The sequence below is a fragment of the Daphnia pulicaria genome, chromosome 8 (genome assembly GCF_021234035.1).
Source record: "Daphnia pulicaria isolate SC F1-1A chromosome 8, SC_F0-13Bv2, whole genome shotgun sequence".
NCBI lineage: Eukaryota > Metazoa > Arthropoda > Branchiopoda > Diplostraca > Daphniidae > Daphnia > Daphnia pulicaria.
Window position 1 is genome coordinate 9,990,757 of NC_060920.1, and position 17,209 is coordinate 10,007,965.

The 17,209-nt window shown below is 45.0% G+C and overlaps 2 protein-coding genes across 4 annotated transcripts; both read left to right on the forward strand.

The window, feature by feature from the left end:
- Positions 1-299: 299 nt before the first annotated feature.
- On the forward strand, positions 300-10,557 carry LOC124310812 (E3 ubiquitin-protein ligase UBR5-like). 2 transcript variants are annotated; one of them, XM_046774830.1, is made up of 11 exons: positions 300-507; positions 650-1,392; positions 1,474-2,240; positions 2,308-2,949; positions 3,020-4,532; positions 4,598-5,799; positions 5,873-6,666; positions 6,748-7,135; positions 7,216-8,448; positions 8,541-8,883; positions 8,953-10,557. In XM_046774830.1, the coding sequence occupies exons 1-11, from the start codon at positions 434-436 to the stop codon at positions 9,993-9,995; spliced, it is 8,742 nt and encodes a 2,913-aa protein (XP_046630786.1). In that variant the 5' UTR covers positions 300-433; the 3' UTR covers positions 9,996-10,557. The 2 variants fall into 2 exon arrangements, with proteins under 2 accessions (XP_046630786.1, XP_046630787.1); XM_046774831.1 differs by having other exon boundaries at positions 301-507; positions 1,498-2,240.
- Positions 10,558-10,885: 328 nt separating this feature from the next.
- Positions 10,886-17,174, forward strand: LOC124310867 (cilia- and flagella-associated protein 57-like). Of its 2 annotated transcripts, XM_046774970.1 has the most exons (19): positions 10,886-11,354; positions 11,453-11,686; positions 11,765-12,119; positions 12,567-12,648; positions 12,719-12,908; positions 12,971-13,346; positions 13,411-13,830; positions 13,895-14,107; positions 14,189-14,362; positions 14,420-14,770; positions 14,847-15,031; positions 15,105-15,386; positions 15,449-15,599; positions 15,672-15,815; positions 15,885-15,960; positions 16,019-16,158; positions 16,218-16,418; positions 16,571-16,690; positions 16,804-17,174. In XM_046774970.1, the coding sequence occupies exons 2-18, from the start codon at positions 11,487-11,489 to the stop codon at positions 16,652-16,654; spliced, it is 3,624 nt and encodes a 1,207-aa protein (XP_046630926.1). In that variant the 5' UTR covers positions 10,886-11,354; positions 11,453-11,486; the 3' UTR covers positions 16,655-16,690; positions 16,804-17,174. The 2 variants fall into 2 exon arrangements, with proteins under 2 accessions (XP_046630926.1, XP_046630925.1); XM_046774969.1 differs by having other exon boundaries at positions 16,571-17,174.
- The last annotated feature ends 35 nt before the right edge of the window (positions 17,175-17,209 follow it).

Consider the following 17,209-nt stretch of genomic DNA (forward strand, 5'->3'; position numbering starts at 1 on the left):
AACCTTGACAATATATGGGTTCTTGTAGTGCACTACCTAGAAGTATGAGTTAGATAAAAGGAATAGAAAACTTAAAAGTCAAATTGATAACATAGCATTTTTTCTTATTTTGAGAATCAAAGGTTTCATTAGTCAAAAGATTTCGCAATTTATGAAATTAAAACGTCATATAATCGAACACAAAACGTTTTGTTAACTTTATTTCGAAATTCGAGCTTTTTTGTGAACAATGAAAATTTAGAACAAAACACGAGCGAATCGCGAGCAAAGGATTCAAAGTGGCAACGCTGTTTCCAAGAGAGAAAAATTGAGAGAATTGAGAAGACTCCATGCTGGACGTTATTAAGCCTGCTCATGATGGTCTAGACAGAGACCCATGAGAAAAAGGAAAAATTGTTCGAGAGTTTCTTAATTACATATCAGTTTTGTCTTTATGATGTCGGGATCATCAAATATTCATTTTCTCGTGCAATCATTACCCACCACAGAAGAAGTGATATTGGATCGGTAAGTTTGTTGCCAACACATCACCTTCGTATTTCCCAATACCTACCATTTTTCGATTCCCATTTTTGTACGGGGATCAGCAAAACTTTATTTCTAACGAATGTAGTATATTGAATGCAAATTTTCTCTTATAATTTTGCAGGCTTAAAGAACTTGCTGATAAAACCAACCGTTTTGGGCACATCAACTCTGGTTTTACCAGTGCATTACGTTCCCCTGTCCAGCAGTGTGTAGTGGGACCTTCCCATATTGTGTTTCTGCTGGAGGATGGAAGGGTGTGCAGACTTGCCTTCAATGTTTTACCGGATCGCTTAGATCTGAGCAAAAATGAAGCAAACCGGGGGAAAGATGGTAAGGGATCTGGCCCAGGTCCTAGTCGCCAGACTTGCAAAAGAGGCAGGTTGCTCAGAGCTTCCAGTCTCAGGGGTGCAAGCAACAGTGGATCTAGGGGAACAGGACTTTTGGCTTCCGGGGCAGTGGGACATGGTGTCATCATGGCCAGCTCTAGACCTGTCTTTGTCCCTGAAGAACTAGTTTCACAAGCCCAAGTTGTCCTGCAAGGAAAAAGCAGAAGCGTTATTATTCGCGAGTTGCAGAGAACCAACTTGGATGTCAATCAAGCTGTCAACAATTTGCTTTCACGTGACGATGATGAGAGTGAAGACGTTGACGATTCTCAGGATTCATACGTTCCCGAAGACTTAATTTCTCTGCTCGATCCTGGTGCAGGGCTACACTCTGACCATGCAGGGCCTTCCGTCATTATTGACGCTGACGCCATGTTCTCAGAAGACATGTTTGGTTATTCAACCATTCGCAGCCGCCCATCCGGAAATAATCGTGGAAGAAGCGTGGAAGGCGAACGAGAACGCAGCAGTGATCGAGGTAGTTGTCTTTTATTAACAATATTGCTTTTCATTTTATTTTTTTATTTTATCGGGTACAACTTATGAAATATAATTGTAGCAAAATTGATTAACTGTCTCACAGGAGGTGGAAGTGGTGGTAGTGGAGCAGGGACAGGAGGAGCAGATCGTGAATCTGGGATGTTTCGTTGGCGAGATCGACATTATCTTGGACCACGTCGTTGGCTGGAAACAGCGCTTCGAGACACTTGGTACGAACGTGACCTGGATGGCAGCAAAAAGAAAGACACTCCACATCAAACACAGAGCCCTCTAGGTCTGTCAGACGAGCTTGAATTTTGGCCTGAACGAGGCTCTAGTGGTCCGTCTCCCCGTTTCACCAGCATTGCTGCAATGTATTCTGAGTTGATCGCACTTAGTACATCTGGTCAAATCCTCTCATGGAAATGGACTGACGCGGAGCCTTATCGTCACCTGGATTTCCCTCACGCTCATCACCCACGAGCTCTTACACTGGGGCTTTATACTGAAAAAATTGTACTGCTGTCGGCATCCGTCATACGGTGCACTGTGGTAACAGAATCGGGAAAAGTAGCTAGCTGGTTAGATGAAACTGTAGCTCACGTTCCCGGTATCACAAGACTTGAACATGCTGCCCAGCACCCCTCTGAATTTCACGGCGAAAAAATCGTTTCACTCGACACCTGTTCACTCTACTCGGCTGTTCGACTAGAAAATGGAGCCATTTATTGGTGGGGCGTATTACCACCAGGCCAACGCCGTAAACTTTGGGACAAATACCGAACCAAAGCTAAAAAGAGCCACAGCAGCTCAGCTTCCGGTTCCGATATCGTTACTGGCGCACAGGTAAATAACGAAATAGCTATTTCTTTGTTATCATTTTTTTAAGCTAATGGTTGATTGTATTCTTCAGGTGTGTATGAGAAGTAGTCCCATGTATCAAGCTGGAGCCATTGGATTCTCAATCATCGATGGAGTGCCGAAAGTCGGTCAGCTGCAAGGTTCAGCATGGAGCTGGACTGATACTTGTCGATTCCGTATCGTCCCAGGCCCCCCTCCGTTGGTCCGCCTAGCTCCACCTCTTCCACCCGGAGGTAGTAGTGACAGCAAACGTGGCAATGCTGCAAGTGGAAGTAGCAGCAGTAGTAACGCCGAAACCTCTAAAACATCGAGCACTCGTGAGGCGGTTGTCGAAAAACCTGACATGCCTCCTCCTCCATCGCCAGCCAGCAGCACTTGCAGCGAAACGGGGAGCGTGGCAGGAGGCTCACAAAAGAAACACAAGAGACCAGCTCCGCGTGGCGATAGCGAAGATAAACGTGGCGACGAAGAGGAATGGGTGTTAAAGGATGTCATTTTCATCGAAGATGTTAAGAATGTGCCCATTGGCCGCGTCCTCAAGGTGGACGGCGCCTACGCTGCTGTTCGTTTTCCGTCTAACAAGGATTACAGCGGTAAGGAAGCTAAAGATTTAGTTGTGCCGGCAAATAGCGGCAGCGAAGATCCTGCTTCGCTTCTACAAGATTGTCGTTTATTGCGTAAAGACGAATTGCAGGTGAGTGACGATTGTGAATATTTGAATCCACGGTATTTCCCTAATCTACTGTTACTCTTTTACTCTGTAGGTGGTTAAATCGGGCTCATCTATCCGCATCCCTGATTGTTTCCAAAGACTCCCGCGACGAGTGACGTTGGCCGATCCCGGACAGATTTTAGCCTTCTCAGTAGACGGACAAGGTATTCACACAGTCAACAAAGTTGGCTCTCAGCTCAAGTACACAATCTACAATCTGAGCACGGGAAAAGCCGAGTATGAATCCAATATACCAACGGACTATACCTCGTTCATGGGCCTCAACGTCGGACGAAACATTGGACTCTTCAATACAGGAGATGGTGACGCCTTGACTCTGCTCCGTGATGGAAATGGCACAATCTACCCTTTGTCACGTGACTGTCTCGATTCTATTCGTGATCCGCATTTGCTGGATTTGCCACCAATGCGCTGCCTGGGTTTCGGTTCCCACTCTCTGCAAGGGGTTGGTCCTGGACAGAAGACTCAAGCCATATTACTCGTACTCGTCACCGAAAATCAATTATTAATGCCCAAGTTGCTGGCCTGCGATATCGATGGCGTTCGCCACGTCATGAACTGCTTAGAAACGTCTTCAGAAGCCTATCGCCTTTCCGGCGTCCAGAGTATCGTCAACGAACGCTGTGATGGTGGTCGAAACGTAATCCACGCTTGCGTATCCATGTGCTCACCAACTTCAAACAAAGATGCGGACGTTCAAGACGAGCGAAATGTAGCACCCGTCGCCAACTCCATCGCTGATCCTCTAGATCCCCTTCCGGTGGGTTTGAGCACTTCCTCCCGGGCTGTAAGTCTCAGAGAGATGATGAGGCGTGCTGCTGTTGCTCGACCATCGGAAAGTTCCACAGCCGATTCGGGAGTTCCCAGTAGTAGTTCCGTAGTCGAAGAAAACATTTCTATTCCGACGCTCAATTGGCCACCGGAACCAATGTCTTTGGAATCGTCCAATCACGGCGATGACGATCAAGCTGGCTCGAGCAGTGCCGGCGCATGTGGCTCCTCCAAAATGGCGGCTGCTGCCGTTTCTGACCCTGTTGAACGACGTGCCAATTCCTTGGCCGCGTTGAAGGCCATCACCGAGAGTCCAGCTCTGAACCCTCATCTACAGACACTCCTTTCCGCGCGTGACGCTCAAGGTCACACACCGTTCATGCAAGCGGTTGCCGTTCGTGCCTACCCCGCAGCATTACTTTTGCTAGATGTGGCAACTAGATTATTCCGACAGATTACAACGGAAGTGGACGCTCAGAAAAAGCTGTTGCAGAGTTTCATTTTTCCATTGGGCAAGAATGGCTGCAGCCCGGATGACTCACCGCTCCATGTTCTCTGTAGCAACGACACGTGCAGTTTCACTTGGACCGGAGCCGAACACATTAATCAGGATATCTTCGAATGCCGAACATGCGGCCTTACGGGATCCCTTTGCTGTTGTACCGAGTGCGCCCGCGTATGTCACAAGGGTCACGATTGCAAGCTCAAGCGCACATCGCCCACCGCTTATTGTGACTGCTGGGAAAAGTGTAAATGCAAGGCTTTGGTTGCCGGTAATTCATTTCGTTGTTATTTTGACTAAAGTGTTTGATTATTAACTCTATATCTTGATTTGTAGGCAATCAAAAACTTCGATTCGAATTACTCTGCCGCTTGGTCCACGAGACGGATCTGGTGAACATACCCAATAGTAAAGGAGAGAACATACTGCTTTTCCTTGTACAGACAGTCGGTCGTCAGTCGGCTGAACAACGACAGTACAGACCCGCCCGTTCCCGATCGACTGGAATCGCCGCTTCGAGAAAAGTTTTAACATCTGAACTGGAACCAGATATGCCTGAACACGATCTGGAACCACCGAGATTCTCCCGAATGGCATTGGATAGACTATTAAATGATTGGTCATCAGTTAAAGCCATGTTGCTCTCTGGCTACAAAGAGGAAACAGTTGCCGGTTCCAGTACCATCGCCGAAGATCAAGCATATCTTCAAAGCCAAAGTGGGACCACTTTATTGGACAAATTTACTCACTGCATGTTAGTCAAATGTTCGGTTGAAATGCTGGACAGCCTTTTGACTACGCTCATCGCGGAAATGGAGAACAAGACTTGGTGGTCGAGACAACAGGAAGCTCGTCTTGCTGCTAGGCGATTCGTGCGCTCGGTCGTCCGGGTCTTTGTCGTTTTTAGCGTTGAGATCGCTCCTCAGTCTGGAAAGAAGAAGAATAATGCTTCCAGTGCCAGTGTTACGTCACAGCCGTTGATGAAATGCAAGCGAGTATTCCAGGCTCTTATTAATCTGGCCATTGAAGAACTGTGCGAAGCAGCTGATGCCCTGATCGTACCCGTCCGGTTAGGTGTCGCCCGTCCAACTGTCCCATTTCCGTTGGTGACTTCCAACGCCGACGCTATTCATGGAAGCGAGGAACTCTTTTCCGTCGATCCCTTACAACCGCTAACACCCCGAGCAGCCGACGAAGAACACGCGGACGGCTCTTCTTTACCAACTGGATCGCTCGGTGCTGGTTCCAGCGCTGCAGGTGGTGGTCGTGCCACCACTCGCCGTATGGAGTCTGAAGAACTAGACACCATCGAAGGTGATGAAGGCGATGGAGAAGGTGACGGCGATGCTGAAGCGGACAATTCAGAACACGAAGATGCCGAAGGCAATGGTCGCGGTGGGGATGGAACTGGTCGACGAGATGGTGGAAATGCTGGTGGTGAATCGGATATGGAGCTGGACCTCCTAGCAGAGACCGAAAGCGACTCGGATGACAACGAGCACGAACATGATAACGATAATCAAAGCACTCACACTCAGGTACGTGTTTAAAAGTTGAGCAATGAACGGATTTTTTATTTAATTTCGTATTACTTTGTTTGAATTTTTGTAGGACAACAATTCGGTCCAACGTAGTGTGCAGACAGGAGCTACAGCCGGTTCCGATGCGGCCATGGCGTCCTTGGCGTTATTCTCTGATGATGAATCTGGCGATTCAACTGGTCAAGAAGAGGATGAATCGGACGGTGGTGAAACGGACGAACAAGATACGGAGGAATTTGCGTTCTCGGACGAACAACTGGAACGCCGCAATAATAACCCTTCGTCTGCCGTACCCGCCACTGCTGCTGCCCCTGTCCGTGGTACCTCTGGCATGGCTCCGCAATCGATGATGTGGGCCATTCGCCATCGAGAGAACAATGCCGTACGTGGCGCTGGCGCCAATGGGGCCGTCGGTAGTGGAAACGCTGTCGGTGGTTCAACCACCAATTTGATGTACTTAGAACCTACTTCTCTTCGCCGATCTGCGGCTGCTGCTGCAATTGCCGCCGCCACAGCTACTCTTCCCGTGGTACCGGAACCCTTTTCCATGGCTACTACAGCAAGCGGTTTAGCTCGGGCTTTTGGATTGGTCGTTCGTCAGATTGCAGACCTGCTCACGATGCTTTTGGATTATCCGGCACTTGCTCCCACCCTTTCGCGAAATTTAGACATCACCAACCAAGAGTCCATTCAGCTGCAACAATTTTTGGAATTCAGGTTGAAGCCAGTCTGGGATTGGCTGGTCAACGTCATGGACTCGACCGAAGCTCAGCTACGCTTTGGAGTTGCTTTATCCAACGCTTCTACACCGAACGGAACACCTTCAAACCATATTACTTTGTATGGAAGAACACCGCTGTCAAGGTATTGATTTGTTTTTTTTTTTTTGTTTTGTTTTTTTTTAGTTCCGATTAATGAGCATCTAATTCATTTTACTTTGGTTAGAATGGTTACTGCTAGTTCAGTTTTACCTTCCTCTCGAACGGCCGCATCTTCAAGTTCGGCAGCCTCTGCACTAGCTGGTTCGGGAGCTGCACCTGGAACTTATGACGGCCGTAGAGGACAGGCCGGTGGTGCTGGCGGAGAACGGGGCAACGAAGTGCCGGATCCCTTGACGGGAAGGCGCGAATTTTTGAATTATTGCCTTTCACTTATGCGGGCTCACAATGGCGAGCATTCCGACACCTTGCCCGTCATTGACGTCTCGTCATTGAAGCACATTGCCTATGTATTCGATGCCCTTATTTATTACATGCGGTCGGGAAATGAATCCAATCCGTACGGTGATAATGGTAGTGGTGAAGAGTACATCGCTGACATGTTTAACGAACCGGTAAGATAACATTAAGTCTTAATGAATTAATTGTAGTTTTTTTTTAAACATTTTCTAAAATTGCAAAATGGGATTTACAGGACGAAAACGAAAATGCTGATATGGATGAAGAAACCGGGGGAGCCATGGACACCGAATCTGTTGGTGGCGAAGAAGAAGCTGTAGTCCGACAAAGTGGTCGCAAACATCCATTCTTCCGTCGCTCCGAGTCGACGTTGTGTTTGGGATGCCCACAGCCGGATCCGTTTGCTCTACCGATGATTGAAGCGTTGCCTCTGGCGGACCAACCGCATCTTCTGCAACCATCTGCTCGCCGCGAAGAACTTTTTGGCGCTCCTCGCCAACCCATCACGATCCAGCCATCAGGCAATCATCCACCTGGCTCGACCAATCCTCTTGAAGTTATACCTACTCGTTTAGGACTGTCCACAAGGACACCGGAGGTACAAACCGATCCAACTCAAGCTCCAGTTCCACCTCTAGTGGCGACCCCATTGAATCCACAACAACCAACACTTCCTCCACCTCATTCAACCTCTGAAGTCATCCAGGAAACTCCTCAGAATTTGTCTTTGAAAGATTCGGAATTCGCTGAAGTGATCGAAGTAGCCCGTGTCAGTCCAAGTGTGGCCAGCAGCGTCATTGTGTCACCCCGACGGGCTGCTGCCACTGCTCAGAGCGTTATCGTTCGGACTGGCACCGTGAGAGACAATGCCCCTGCAGGCACAAGTACCGCAGGCAGTACTCCGTCTACCGTACCGAGAGAGAAAACGGAAGAAACAGCACCATCCGCTTCTAGCTTTTGGATGGGTAAAAATTCCACGCCGAATGTGAGCCAGTTAATTTCAAGTGATTTGCTGTTGGGGCGCTGGAGGTTGACATTAGACTTGTTTGGTCGCGTTTTTATTGACGATGTTGGAACGGAAGCTGGATCGGTCATTGCGGAGCTCGGTGGATTCCCAGTCAAAGAAGCTCGTTTCCGTCGCGAAATGGAGCGCCTGAGGAACATGCAGCAGCGTGACTTGACACTGTTTAAAATGGATCGTGAACGCGGAATGCTCATTACGCAAACATTCAAAGAACTCAATACGCAATACAACACCCATTGCAGACGTGCAACGGCCACGCAACCTCCACTGGCCGTTAGTAGAGTTAAAGTAACGTTCAAAGACGAGCCAGGCGAAGGATCTGGAGTAGCCCGCAGCTTCTATACGGCCATTGCTGAAGCCATTCTCTCGCAAGAAAAATTGCCAAATCTGGACGCTGCCCAAGTTGGAGCTGGATCAAAAGCTTCTCAGTCTCAATCAGGAATGGTAATAATTTGTTTGTTTATCTTCATTGTATTTTTCATCTGATTTTCAGCTTGCTTGGGATATTTTTATTAATGAGTTAATTTATTGTATAGGCACGTCGTCGAAATCGCAGCTCCATCTCAGGAGATCAGTCACGACGTCACGGTCCACCCCGTCTGTCACAAGTTCGCGATGCTCGTCTTCGGACCTTGAACTATGATGCCCGTCCTTTCCAACCCGATGGCGAAATTCCTACCACCAACAACGATCACCTCTCACCACACGTAATTCAGTTGGGAGAAAGACTGTATCCTCGAGTGGCCGCTCTAAGGCCCACCCTAGCAGCCAAAATTACCGGCATGCTTTTGGAACTCTCACCTGCTCAATTGCTTATGCTTTTGGCGTCAGAAGACTCGTTAGAACAAAGGGTCAACGAAGCCGTCGCCGTCATTCTAGGTAAGAATAAAGAGAAAGAAACTTAAATGTCTTAGACGTGATATTAACTACATGTTTTTCTCTTATCAGGTCAAAGTCAGTTAGCACAAGGCAGAGAGCTATCGTCGGAAGCCATTTTGGAAATGGATCTTTTGTTCAATCTTGGCAGCAGGAAAAACCCCACCACCGCCACAGCTGGAACGTCGACCGGTTCTGACGCTGACGATGGTGTCGAGGAGGACGATACGGCTCCACTCTTTTATTGCCCTGGCAAACAAGGTTTCTACAGCCCTCGTCAAGGCAAAGCTTCTACCGAGCGACTCAACGCATTCCGTAACGTTGGTCGCCTGATGGGCCTGTGTCTCCTCCAGAACGAATTATGCCCTATTGCATTGAATCGTCACGTACTCAAGGCAATCCTTGGTCGTCCCATCCGGTTCCATGATCTGGCCTTTTTCGATCCCGTCGTTTACGAATCCTTCCGTCAGCTGGTCGTTGATGCCGAAACAAAAGACCTTAGTGGATTGGATTTGACATTCAGCATTGACCTTAGTCCTGACGAAGGATCGGGATTTGTGGAGCTGATTCCTGGTGGAAAAGACATAGAAGTCACCTCTCAGAACATTCACAGTTATGTGAGGCGTTACGCTCAATACCGAATGGTTAGGACGCAAGCCAAAGCCATGGAGTCTATTCGTTTGGGCATTTTCGACGTGTTGCCTCAAAATGCCTTGGAAGGATTAACATCCGAGGATCTGCGACTTCTACTGAACGGCACAGGCGAGATCCGTGTACAGACGCTCATTTCGTATACAAGTTTCAACGACGAATCCGGAGAGCCGCCCGAGCGTCTTTTGCGCTTTAAACGCTGGCTCTGGTCTATCGTCGAGAAGATGACGACTCAAGAGCGGCAAGACCTAGTCTACTTTTGGACGGGATCGCCGGCATTGCCTGCCTCCGAGGAAGGTTTCCAGCCCATGCCAACGGTGACCATTCGTCCAGCCGATGATGTCCATCTACCTACGGCGAATACTTGCATTTCGAGACTTTACGTTCCGCTGTACTCCTCGAGGACGATCTTGCGTAACAAACTTCTCCTAGCCATTCGTACTAAAAATTTTGGTTTTGTCTAGATGACAGTACCATTAGAGATAAAAACACAACCCAACAACTAAAAAAAAAAAATTACATATGGAACTTAGCGGAGTATTTTTCCGACTCTCATTGTTCAATATCTTTTTCTTCCCTATTATGGCCCCCCTCTAAATTCTTTTTTTCTTATCGAATTTTACACACAAATTTCAGAATTTAAAAAATTGAAATCATTTGTTTCAAGCTAAACAAAATTCTTCATTCGTTGCTATTTCAAACCTCGGTGACACAGTTATCGATATAACAAGAAACACCTTGGAAGTGTCCATAAATTGAAAGTATAAACACCAGATTTGTGAAAAAAAAAATCAAGGATGAAACCCAAATGTTAGGGGAACAAACCTTGTAATGTAAACGTTCTTTGAAATAATTTTCACTTCCTTTTTTTCATTAAATTTTGTTTTTCATTCCATTTTTTTTTTTCAATTTAAATCGTCCCATATCTTTTTCTATCTTTTGCTGAAGAGAGTGATAGATGACGATGATTCTTCATCTTCTGTTTGTCATATGTGGAAATAAGAATACACGGATCTGACGGTTGAATGCAATTCCAATTCTGTTTTTAAAAAATGTCATCTTTTAGTGTCAAATTGCCTTTGCAGATGTGAAGCGTGCAAATTACAGGTATGCCATTTCTAGCATCAACTTTGATTTGATTTGTGACGTTCTCGTTTGTTTGCGCAGGTGAGCAGGATAAGAATGTTCCTGTGATGACAGTCCCTCCTGAAGTGAACGTATGACTTCCAACACACCCATGAAGTTCGTGCCCCTATTTACAGTAAGTTCTGCTTCGCCCTATTTTCTCCCCGTCGTCTCCGCCCCTTGTTTTATGACAGGTTTTATATTGCTTTCAAGTGGCCTTCTTTACAAATGCTGCAGCATTGTCGAAATCATAGTTGCAGAGTTGGGTAGAGATCGATCGATGCATTTAAACTGGCAGCAAGTTGAAATTATTGATATTATGTGCGCAGTTCATGACAGTGTCGCTTGTCACGTGGCAAGATTTCTCGTCCTTGGCGAGCTCTTTTACGATGTTTCTCCTACCTTTTATCAATGGATCTAGTAACTGAGCGGTGCAAGTGGATTTGTTTCATATCCATCCAAGTTAGACGTGCACAACTGGATCTGGTGTCATGGTTACCAGCGGCTTGATCGTTAGTTTCGTTTCACTCGCGATATAATCCTTGAATCCAACTGACAGTCGACTGTTGAAATTGAACGACTGCGGGACTTCACGATTGCAGCGGAAGCAAACCAGTTTCCTTACCGGAAGTTTCGCTTTTCAATCTTCCACATATTATCTCTTCTGCTGAATGGCATCGAACTCGTCTTATTGACTGGTAAAAATTTCGATCATTTCTTATCGTTGCCGTAATTATATTTCGATTACTGTATGACATGTAGCACAGTTAAGTTTATGTATTGTTTGTATTTGTAGTGAATCATTCGTCCGACAAGGATCTCATACAAAAATGCATCTCGAGTTTGCAGCCAGCCCTTTGCGGCTATTGGCTCCTTGCACGGGATCCGTGGCGCTGTTGGACAACCATCAGATGATTTACATATCAGGGCGAGTTGTCGTCATGTATAACTGGATGAATCAAACACAGACGTTCTTGCCTCCGCGCAACAGTACCATGGCCACGGCAGCTTTCGCACTCAGCCCCGACTCGTAAGGATAAAATGACGTTTGTTTGAATTCTTGTTTTCATCTAGAGATTTCAATAATACAAGAATAACGATAATCAAGTCAGGTGATGGCCACTCTGGAAGTAGGACCGAAGAGTAACCTAGTGGTTTACGAGATGATGCCCACTCGCCGACGGAAAGCCATTCCGATCCACATCGCATCGCATCATCACGAAGAGCCCGTGGCTTTGGCATTTTCCGCCGATGGCAAACTATTGGCCACTCTCCTGCCTGAGCAACCCCCAAAGGATCACAATCATGCAACTGAATTGCCTCTATCTTCCACCCTAAACCTCACCAACACCACTACCCATCACCAGAACAGCTACTCCATCACGGTCTACCTGTGGCGTACGGGCAAAACTCTTGCTTCCATCAGCCTCGGATCGGCCAGCCTTCCTTCAATTAACCCACAAGTACTGCAAAATAACAAATTTATTCAGTTCACTACTACCCGGAGTTTTTTCTAGCTCAATTTCGCCCCGAAGGAAAACAAAAGTAGAAAAACAAAACAAGCCAATAAGTACTGACTCGAAACTCGCGTGTTTCTCTATTCCAAGTTTCCCATTGCATGGGGCTGAGCAATAGAGACCCACGGTAACTGCTGCAGCATTGGTCCTATTGATGTCTTGTATGACATGGTGACATCTCTTTATTCCGCTGCTCTTGTGTGTCGCGAGTATCGATCAAACGGCTCGAGAAAAGCGAGCGCGTTATTAGGTTAAGGCGCCCCCTTTTTTTTTATAGCGTGCTCGATTATTACGAAGCGCCGAATTGACTGCTGACAAAAAAAGCGCAAATGACATTCCTTTAAATGGAAAAATAAAAATAAAGAATTTCTTCTTTTTTTTTCTTAACTTTAGTTATCGTTCAATCCTATGGACGTGCATTCGTTGGTGGTGGTCTACGGTGGATCGCTACGTTTCTACCGGCTCACTCCCGACGGTATTTTTCCTTTTTTATTGCATGCATTAACTCTCGATTTGATTGTTGTTTTCTGATTAATTTGATCAAGGAATGGAAAGTGGAATGAAACCCAAGTTGGCTGGACATTTTATTACTTGCCATTCTTGGATTTCTACTTCACGAATAGCTTTGGGTACCAAGACTGGACAAATTCTGATTATTGAAGAGTCAGACATTGTGACGCAGATTCCGCTAGATGCCAACGATCCTCGAGCTGGGCGCGTTCATCATCACGACAGGTGATTGCTTCGTTGATCCATTTACAGTCCAGTTCATTAATTTTCATATTTTCACACTCAAGAGCGGATAGCGCTAAAAGGGATGCAGATGCTGAACAGCAAATGATTAGCGCTGTGTGCCCACTTGGTTTGAATCAAATTTGCCATTTGACTGGACATAGTCTATTGACTGTCAGTGAAGCACGGGATAGCAAGGGAACAGTTTATAACACTGCTGCCGTTCTCTCACCTGGCGAGCTGAATTCAGCCGATTCCTCAACGACGGATCTCTCCATCGAAATTGGACGTAGCTCATTCGTGAATGATATTACCTGTAGCCTTATGGATAAGGGAAGGTGTTCGTTAACTGCTCTAGCACGTCACGGAAAAAAGTTTATCGCTGTCGCTTTGCGAGGGCAAATATGGTTCGCCGAATTGAGTCACCATCCATCATCCGAGGTTTGGTTTTATCAATTTTTTTTTAGTAATAATTATTCATATTGAGTGTTTTTTTTAATTTTAGAGTGACCCAGCCAAAATGGAGAACATTATCAGCTTAGCGCATAGCGGAGAAATTAGGTCGTTGTCGACGGCTGTCTGGCGTCCATATGCAGTGTCTGTGGGCCAGGATCGATTTCTCTTTTTGTGGAATGTGGCAGCAGAACAGATCCAGTTTAGTAAACTTCTGGATGAAGACATACTTTCAGCGAGTCTACATCCAATGGGGCATTATGTTGCAATCACAACATCCGACTCGCTCCAGGTCTTCTCCGTCTTAGTAGACCGCTTTCATTTAGTGCGCGAAGTTATCTTGGCTGGATGTCGTAAACTAGCCTTCAACTCTGGTGGAAATTATATAGCCGTCACTCGCGGTTCGACGTTGCAACTGATCAATTTCATCACATTCGAGACGTCTTCGCCACTAATGGCTCACAAAGGAGACGTAATATCATATCTATTTGTTTGATTCTTCATATTAAAATGGTTAAATTCAATTTTAAATTTAGATCAATCAAATTGTCTGGAGTGAAGATGGCCAGCGAATTTACTCTTGCGGAGCAGACGGTCTACTCTGCGTATGGGACTCGACGAGTCACGAAGTGCTGATGCAGGTGAAACCAAACGGAATCAATCTAATCGACCTGGCTGTCCTTTCCAATGGCCATCTTATTGTTGCCTCTGTCGACGGCGAAGTCGTTGAAGTCGCCGAAGATGGGCAGGTATAACATAAACTTTTTTTTTTTTTTTTTAACTGTGAAATGAAAACAATAACCCAACGTGTTTTCTGTGGATTTATACAGGTAGTGTGTCGCCTTCGTGCTGCAGAACTTTCAGCCACTTCCCTTTATTACTTGTCTCGAGAACAAATTATCCTCGTTGGAACACGGATGGGAGGTTTGCGAGCCTACAAGTATCCAATCAACAGTCGCTCAGATTATCAAGAACACTTCACTCAATATGGAGCCATTACACAGGCAAATTGATTGACAGTTTGTCTGGCTTCTGCAAGTAAAGCAACTTCTTTCTTGTAGATTTCAGAAACAACTTTGGGACTTGATGGCCAAATGTTGATGAGTTGCTGTGAGGATGGCTCGATTTGCTTGTGGCGACTGGGTGACGAAAACGCCAAGGCGACTCAGCATCTACCCTCTTCTAGCCGGATGAGGCTAGAGGAGAGCGAGCTCAACCTCGAGTGCCTAGTGTTGCGCGCCGATTGGGATGACCGCGGCAAAAAGTTGGACAATCTCATCCGTCAGCTTGAAGAAGTCAAGCGTCAGGCCGAGTTACAGGTCAAAGCTGTTGAACAAGAATGCAGCCAGAAAACGTATGCGGCCGAAAGTCGACACAACGATCAATTTGATCGCGCTATTGACAAAATCCAGGTTTAATACTATATTTATGAATATAGAATTAGAATGTGGTTAAGAATACTAAATCGCTCTGTTTGCGTGTACTCAGGAACTGGAAAAGAAGTTAGCTCAGCAAGTGGAGCAGAGTCATCAGCAAATGATGCAACTGCGACTAGATGGAGATAATGAACGACGGCGACTTGAAGAGGCCCATCACAGCAAATTGGCTTCCGAGTATCGCCACCACCAATCTCTTGAATCCACAATCGAGCAATTGAAAATCGAGCACATCAAGTATAAAATCTTTTCGCTGTGTGATTTACGAATTAAATTGAAAATTTACAAATTTTCTGATTAACACTCAAAGAGAAATGGATTTGATGGAAGGCCGTTTGACGGTAGAACGAAACCAACGTGAAGCACGCCTGCGCGAGGAATTTGATGCAAGTCTTAGGACATCTGAAGACGAAAAGGCTCAGCTAAAAAAGAAAGTGGCTGGCTTGGAAGCGGCGCTGAAGTTGGCGACGGAAAAGTTTGAATCAGATCAAAAGTCCTTCCAAACAAGGCATGAGATGCAACTGAGTGCCGAAAAACAAGTTAATCTCAAGCTGAGAGGAGAAACAGCCATTCTGAAGAAATCTGTCAATGGGTATTTAATTGAATTTCAAGCTAAATTAAACAACTCGGTTACTCGGACCGGTTCTATTTTAGATTGCAGAAAGAGGTGGAGAGTCTTAGACTGAATTCACTTGGTCAACAATCTGAAGCTACGCGCTTAACAACGTGTTTGACTTCGGTCCGTCACGAAACAAAAGAGCTTCAAGAAGAACTAGAACGCAGAGATAATATTATCAAAACAAAAGTATTTAATTAAATTCATTTCAACTACAACATTTGGCAAGGGATGCTGACGTGCCTCATTTTTCTCATTAAGGATGAAAAGTTGCAAAAACTGGTCCAGCAAATGCAACAACATGACAAAACGCAAATCGAATTAAAACAGCAGTTAGCGGATGTAAAGAAAAAACTTTTGGAGAGCCAAACGGAAATCGTTAAACTTCACTGTAAATTGCAAGAGGTACATCGCAAATAATGGAAAACATTTGATTAGAACTAACTCATGTTATCATTTTGATAATATTATAAGGCGGTTACTGGTTCCAAATCAGCTCAGGCTGAAATTGAGCAGCTAAGAAGAAGCGGAGAACAAATGCAGGGCAAAGGTTTGTATAGCGAAAGCAAATGAAATTATTTCTCATTTTAATTGAATCTTCCCGTTAGCCAAAAGTCAACTAGGTGAACTACAGAGTTTACGTCAAAAGTTTCAGTGTCAACAAGGTCGCCTACAAGAAATTTTGGTTTGTCTCGACGTTGGAATGAGCTACCTGCACGACGCTCGACAATTGAAGGATTATTTTGCGGTAAATGAAAAAATATCTTTTTATTCGGCACTTTTTTTTTACTGGTTTTAATATCCTAGGCAATTCACGATGTCTACTGCGACAAGGAACAATTCGGCAGCTCATCCCATCGTAGTTCATCTTCGTCGGCGAACCCATCATCTAGCGAGTGTAATTTACTCAAAAAAGTTGAGTCGCTAGAGAATACGATTGCCTCGCTTCGTCACCAGTTGTCCGAAACCATTAAACTAAGCGAGATAAAACAGGAGAAACTACGAAAGGTAAATGTGTACAGGTGCGCGGTTGATTATTATGGATTTATTAAGAACGGGTAAATATGAATCCGACGCATTTCTTTCTTTCATCGTGCAAGCGAGTATCTCAACTTTTTAGTCTAAATTTGGAATTTCAATTCCATTTTCTTTAATTCAAGGATAACAACCTTCTGCTGAGTGAGTTGGAGAACACTAGGAAAAAAATTTCTACTATACATGAAAAAGAAGCAAATGTGTCATAAATCATGCACCTTTTTTAGGTTTGATTGAAAGTGATGGTAAAGAAATGTTTTTTTTTTTCGTCAATTATTTTGGTGGATTAATGCTATTGTTCGTAATGATTATATAACTTAGAGTTTTAAAAAATACTACGTTTATTTTATTTTTTCAGACCAATTCTAATTCAAAATTTTTCAGTGTTGTCCCAAAAAGCGAAGTACTCTCAGACTTATATAGCTTGGAATAGTAATGGAATTAATCCATTCACTCGACTCACCGGTCACCAAGCGTATATAGCATTTCGTGCATGTTCAATTGTCAATATTTCCTTGTTGAATGCGCAAAGATTTTAGATTGCATTGATACATTTATAAGCTTTATTTCTTACATGATACCTTTAAGATGCGTCTTTCTTTCTTGGTATAGATTTCATGTATTTGCTATTTGGCCATCCTATTTGTTATTGTTTGCTGAGTGTTAACATAGTTGCTATAGGTTCTGTAAATCAGTGTACATTTTATAATGAACGCTATCCAAAACCAAGTTGATTTCTTGTTTTTGTTCATTATCACGTACGT

What these genes read in the sequence shown, in the direction of transcription:
- LOC124310812 (XM_046774830.1), top strand. Translation starts at nt 434, where the DNA reads ATGATGTCGGGATCATCAAATATTCATTTTCTCGTGCAATCATTACCC. An exon ending in ATGCAAGGCTTTGGTTGCCG is followed by an intron (nt 4,533 to 4,597) that starts GTAATTCATTTC and finishes CTTGATTTGTAG; the next exon opens with GCAATCAAAAACTTCGATTC. An exon ending in ATCAAAGCACTCACACTCAG is followed by an intron (nt 5,800 to 5,872) that starts GTACGTGTTTAA and finishes GAATTTTTGTAG; the next exon opens with GACAACAATTCGGTCCAACG.
- LOC124310867 (XM_046774969.1), top strand. Translation starts at nt 11,487, where the DNA reads ATGCATCTCGAGTTTGCAGCCAGCCCTTTGCGGCTATTGGCTCCTTGC. An exon ending in CTACCGGCTCACTCCCGACG is followed by an intron (nt 12,649 to 12,718) that starts GTATTTTTCCTT and finishes AATTTGATCAAG; the next exon opens with GAATGGAAAGTGGAATGAAA. An exon ending in AATATGGAGCCATTACACAG is followed by an intron (nt 14,363 to 14,419) that starts GCAAATTGATTG and finishes TCTTTCTTGTAG; the next exon opens with ATTTCAGAAACAACTTTGGG.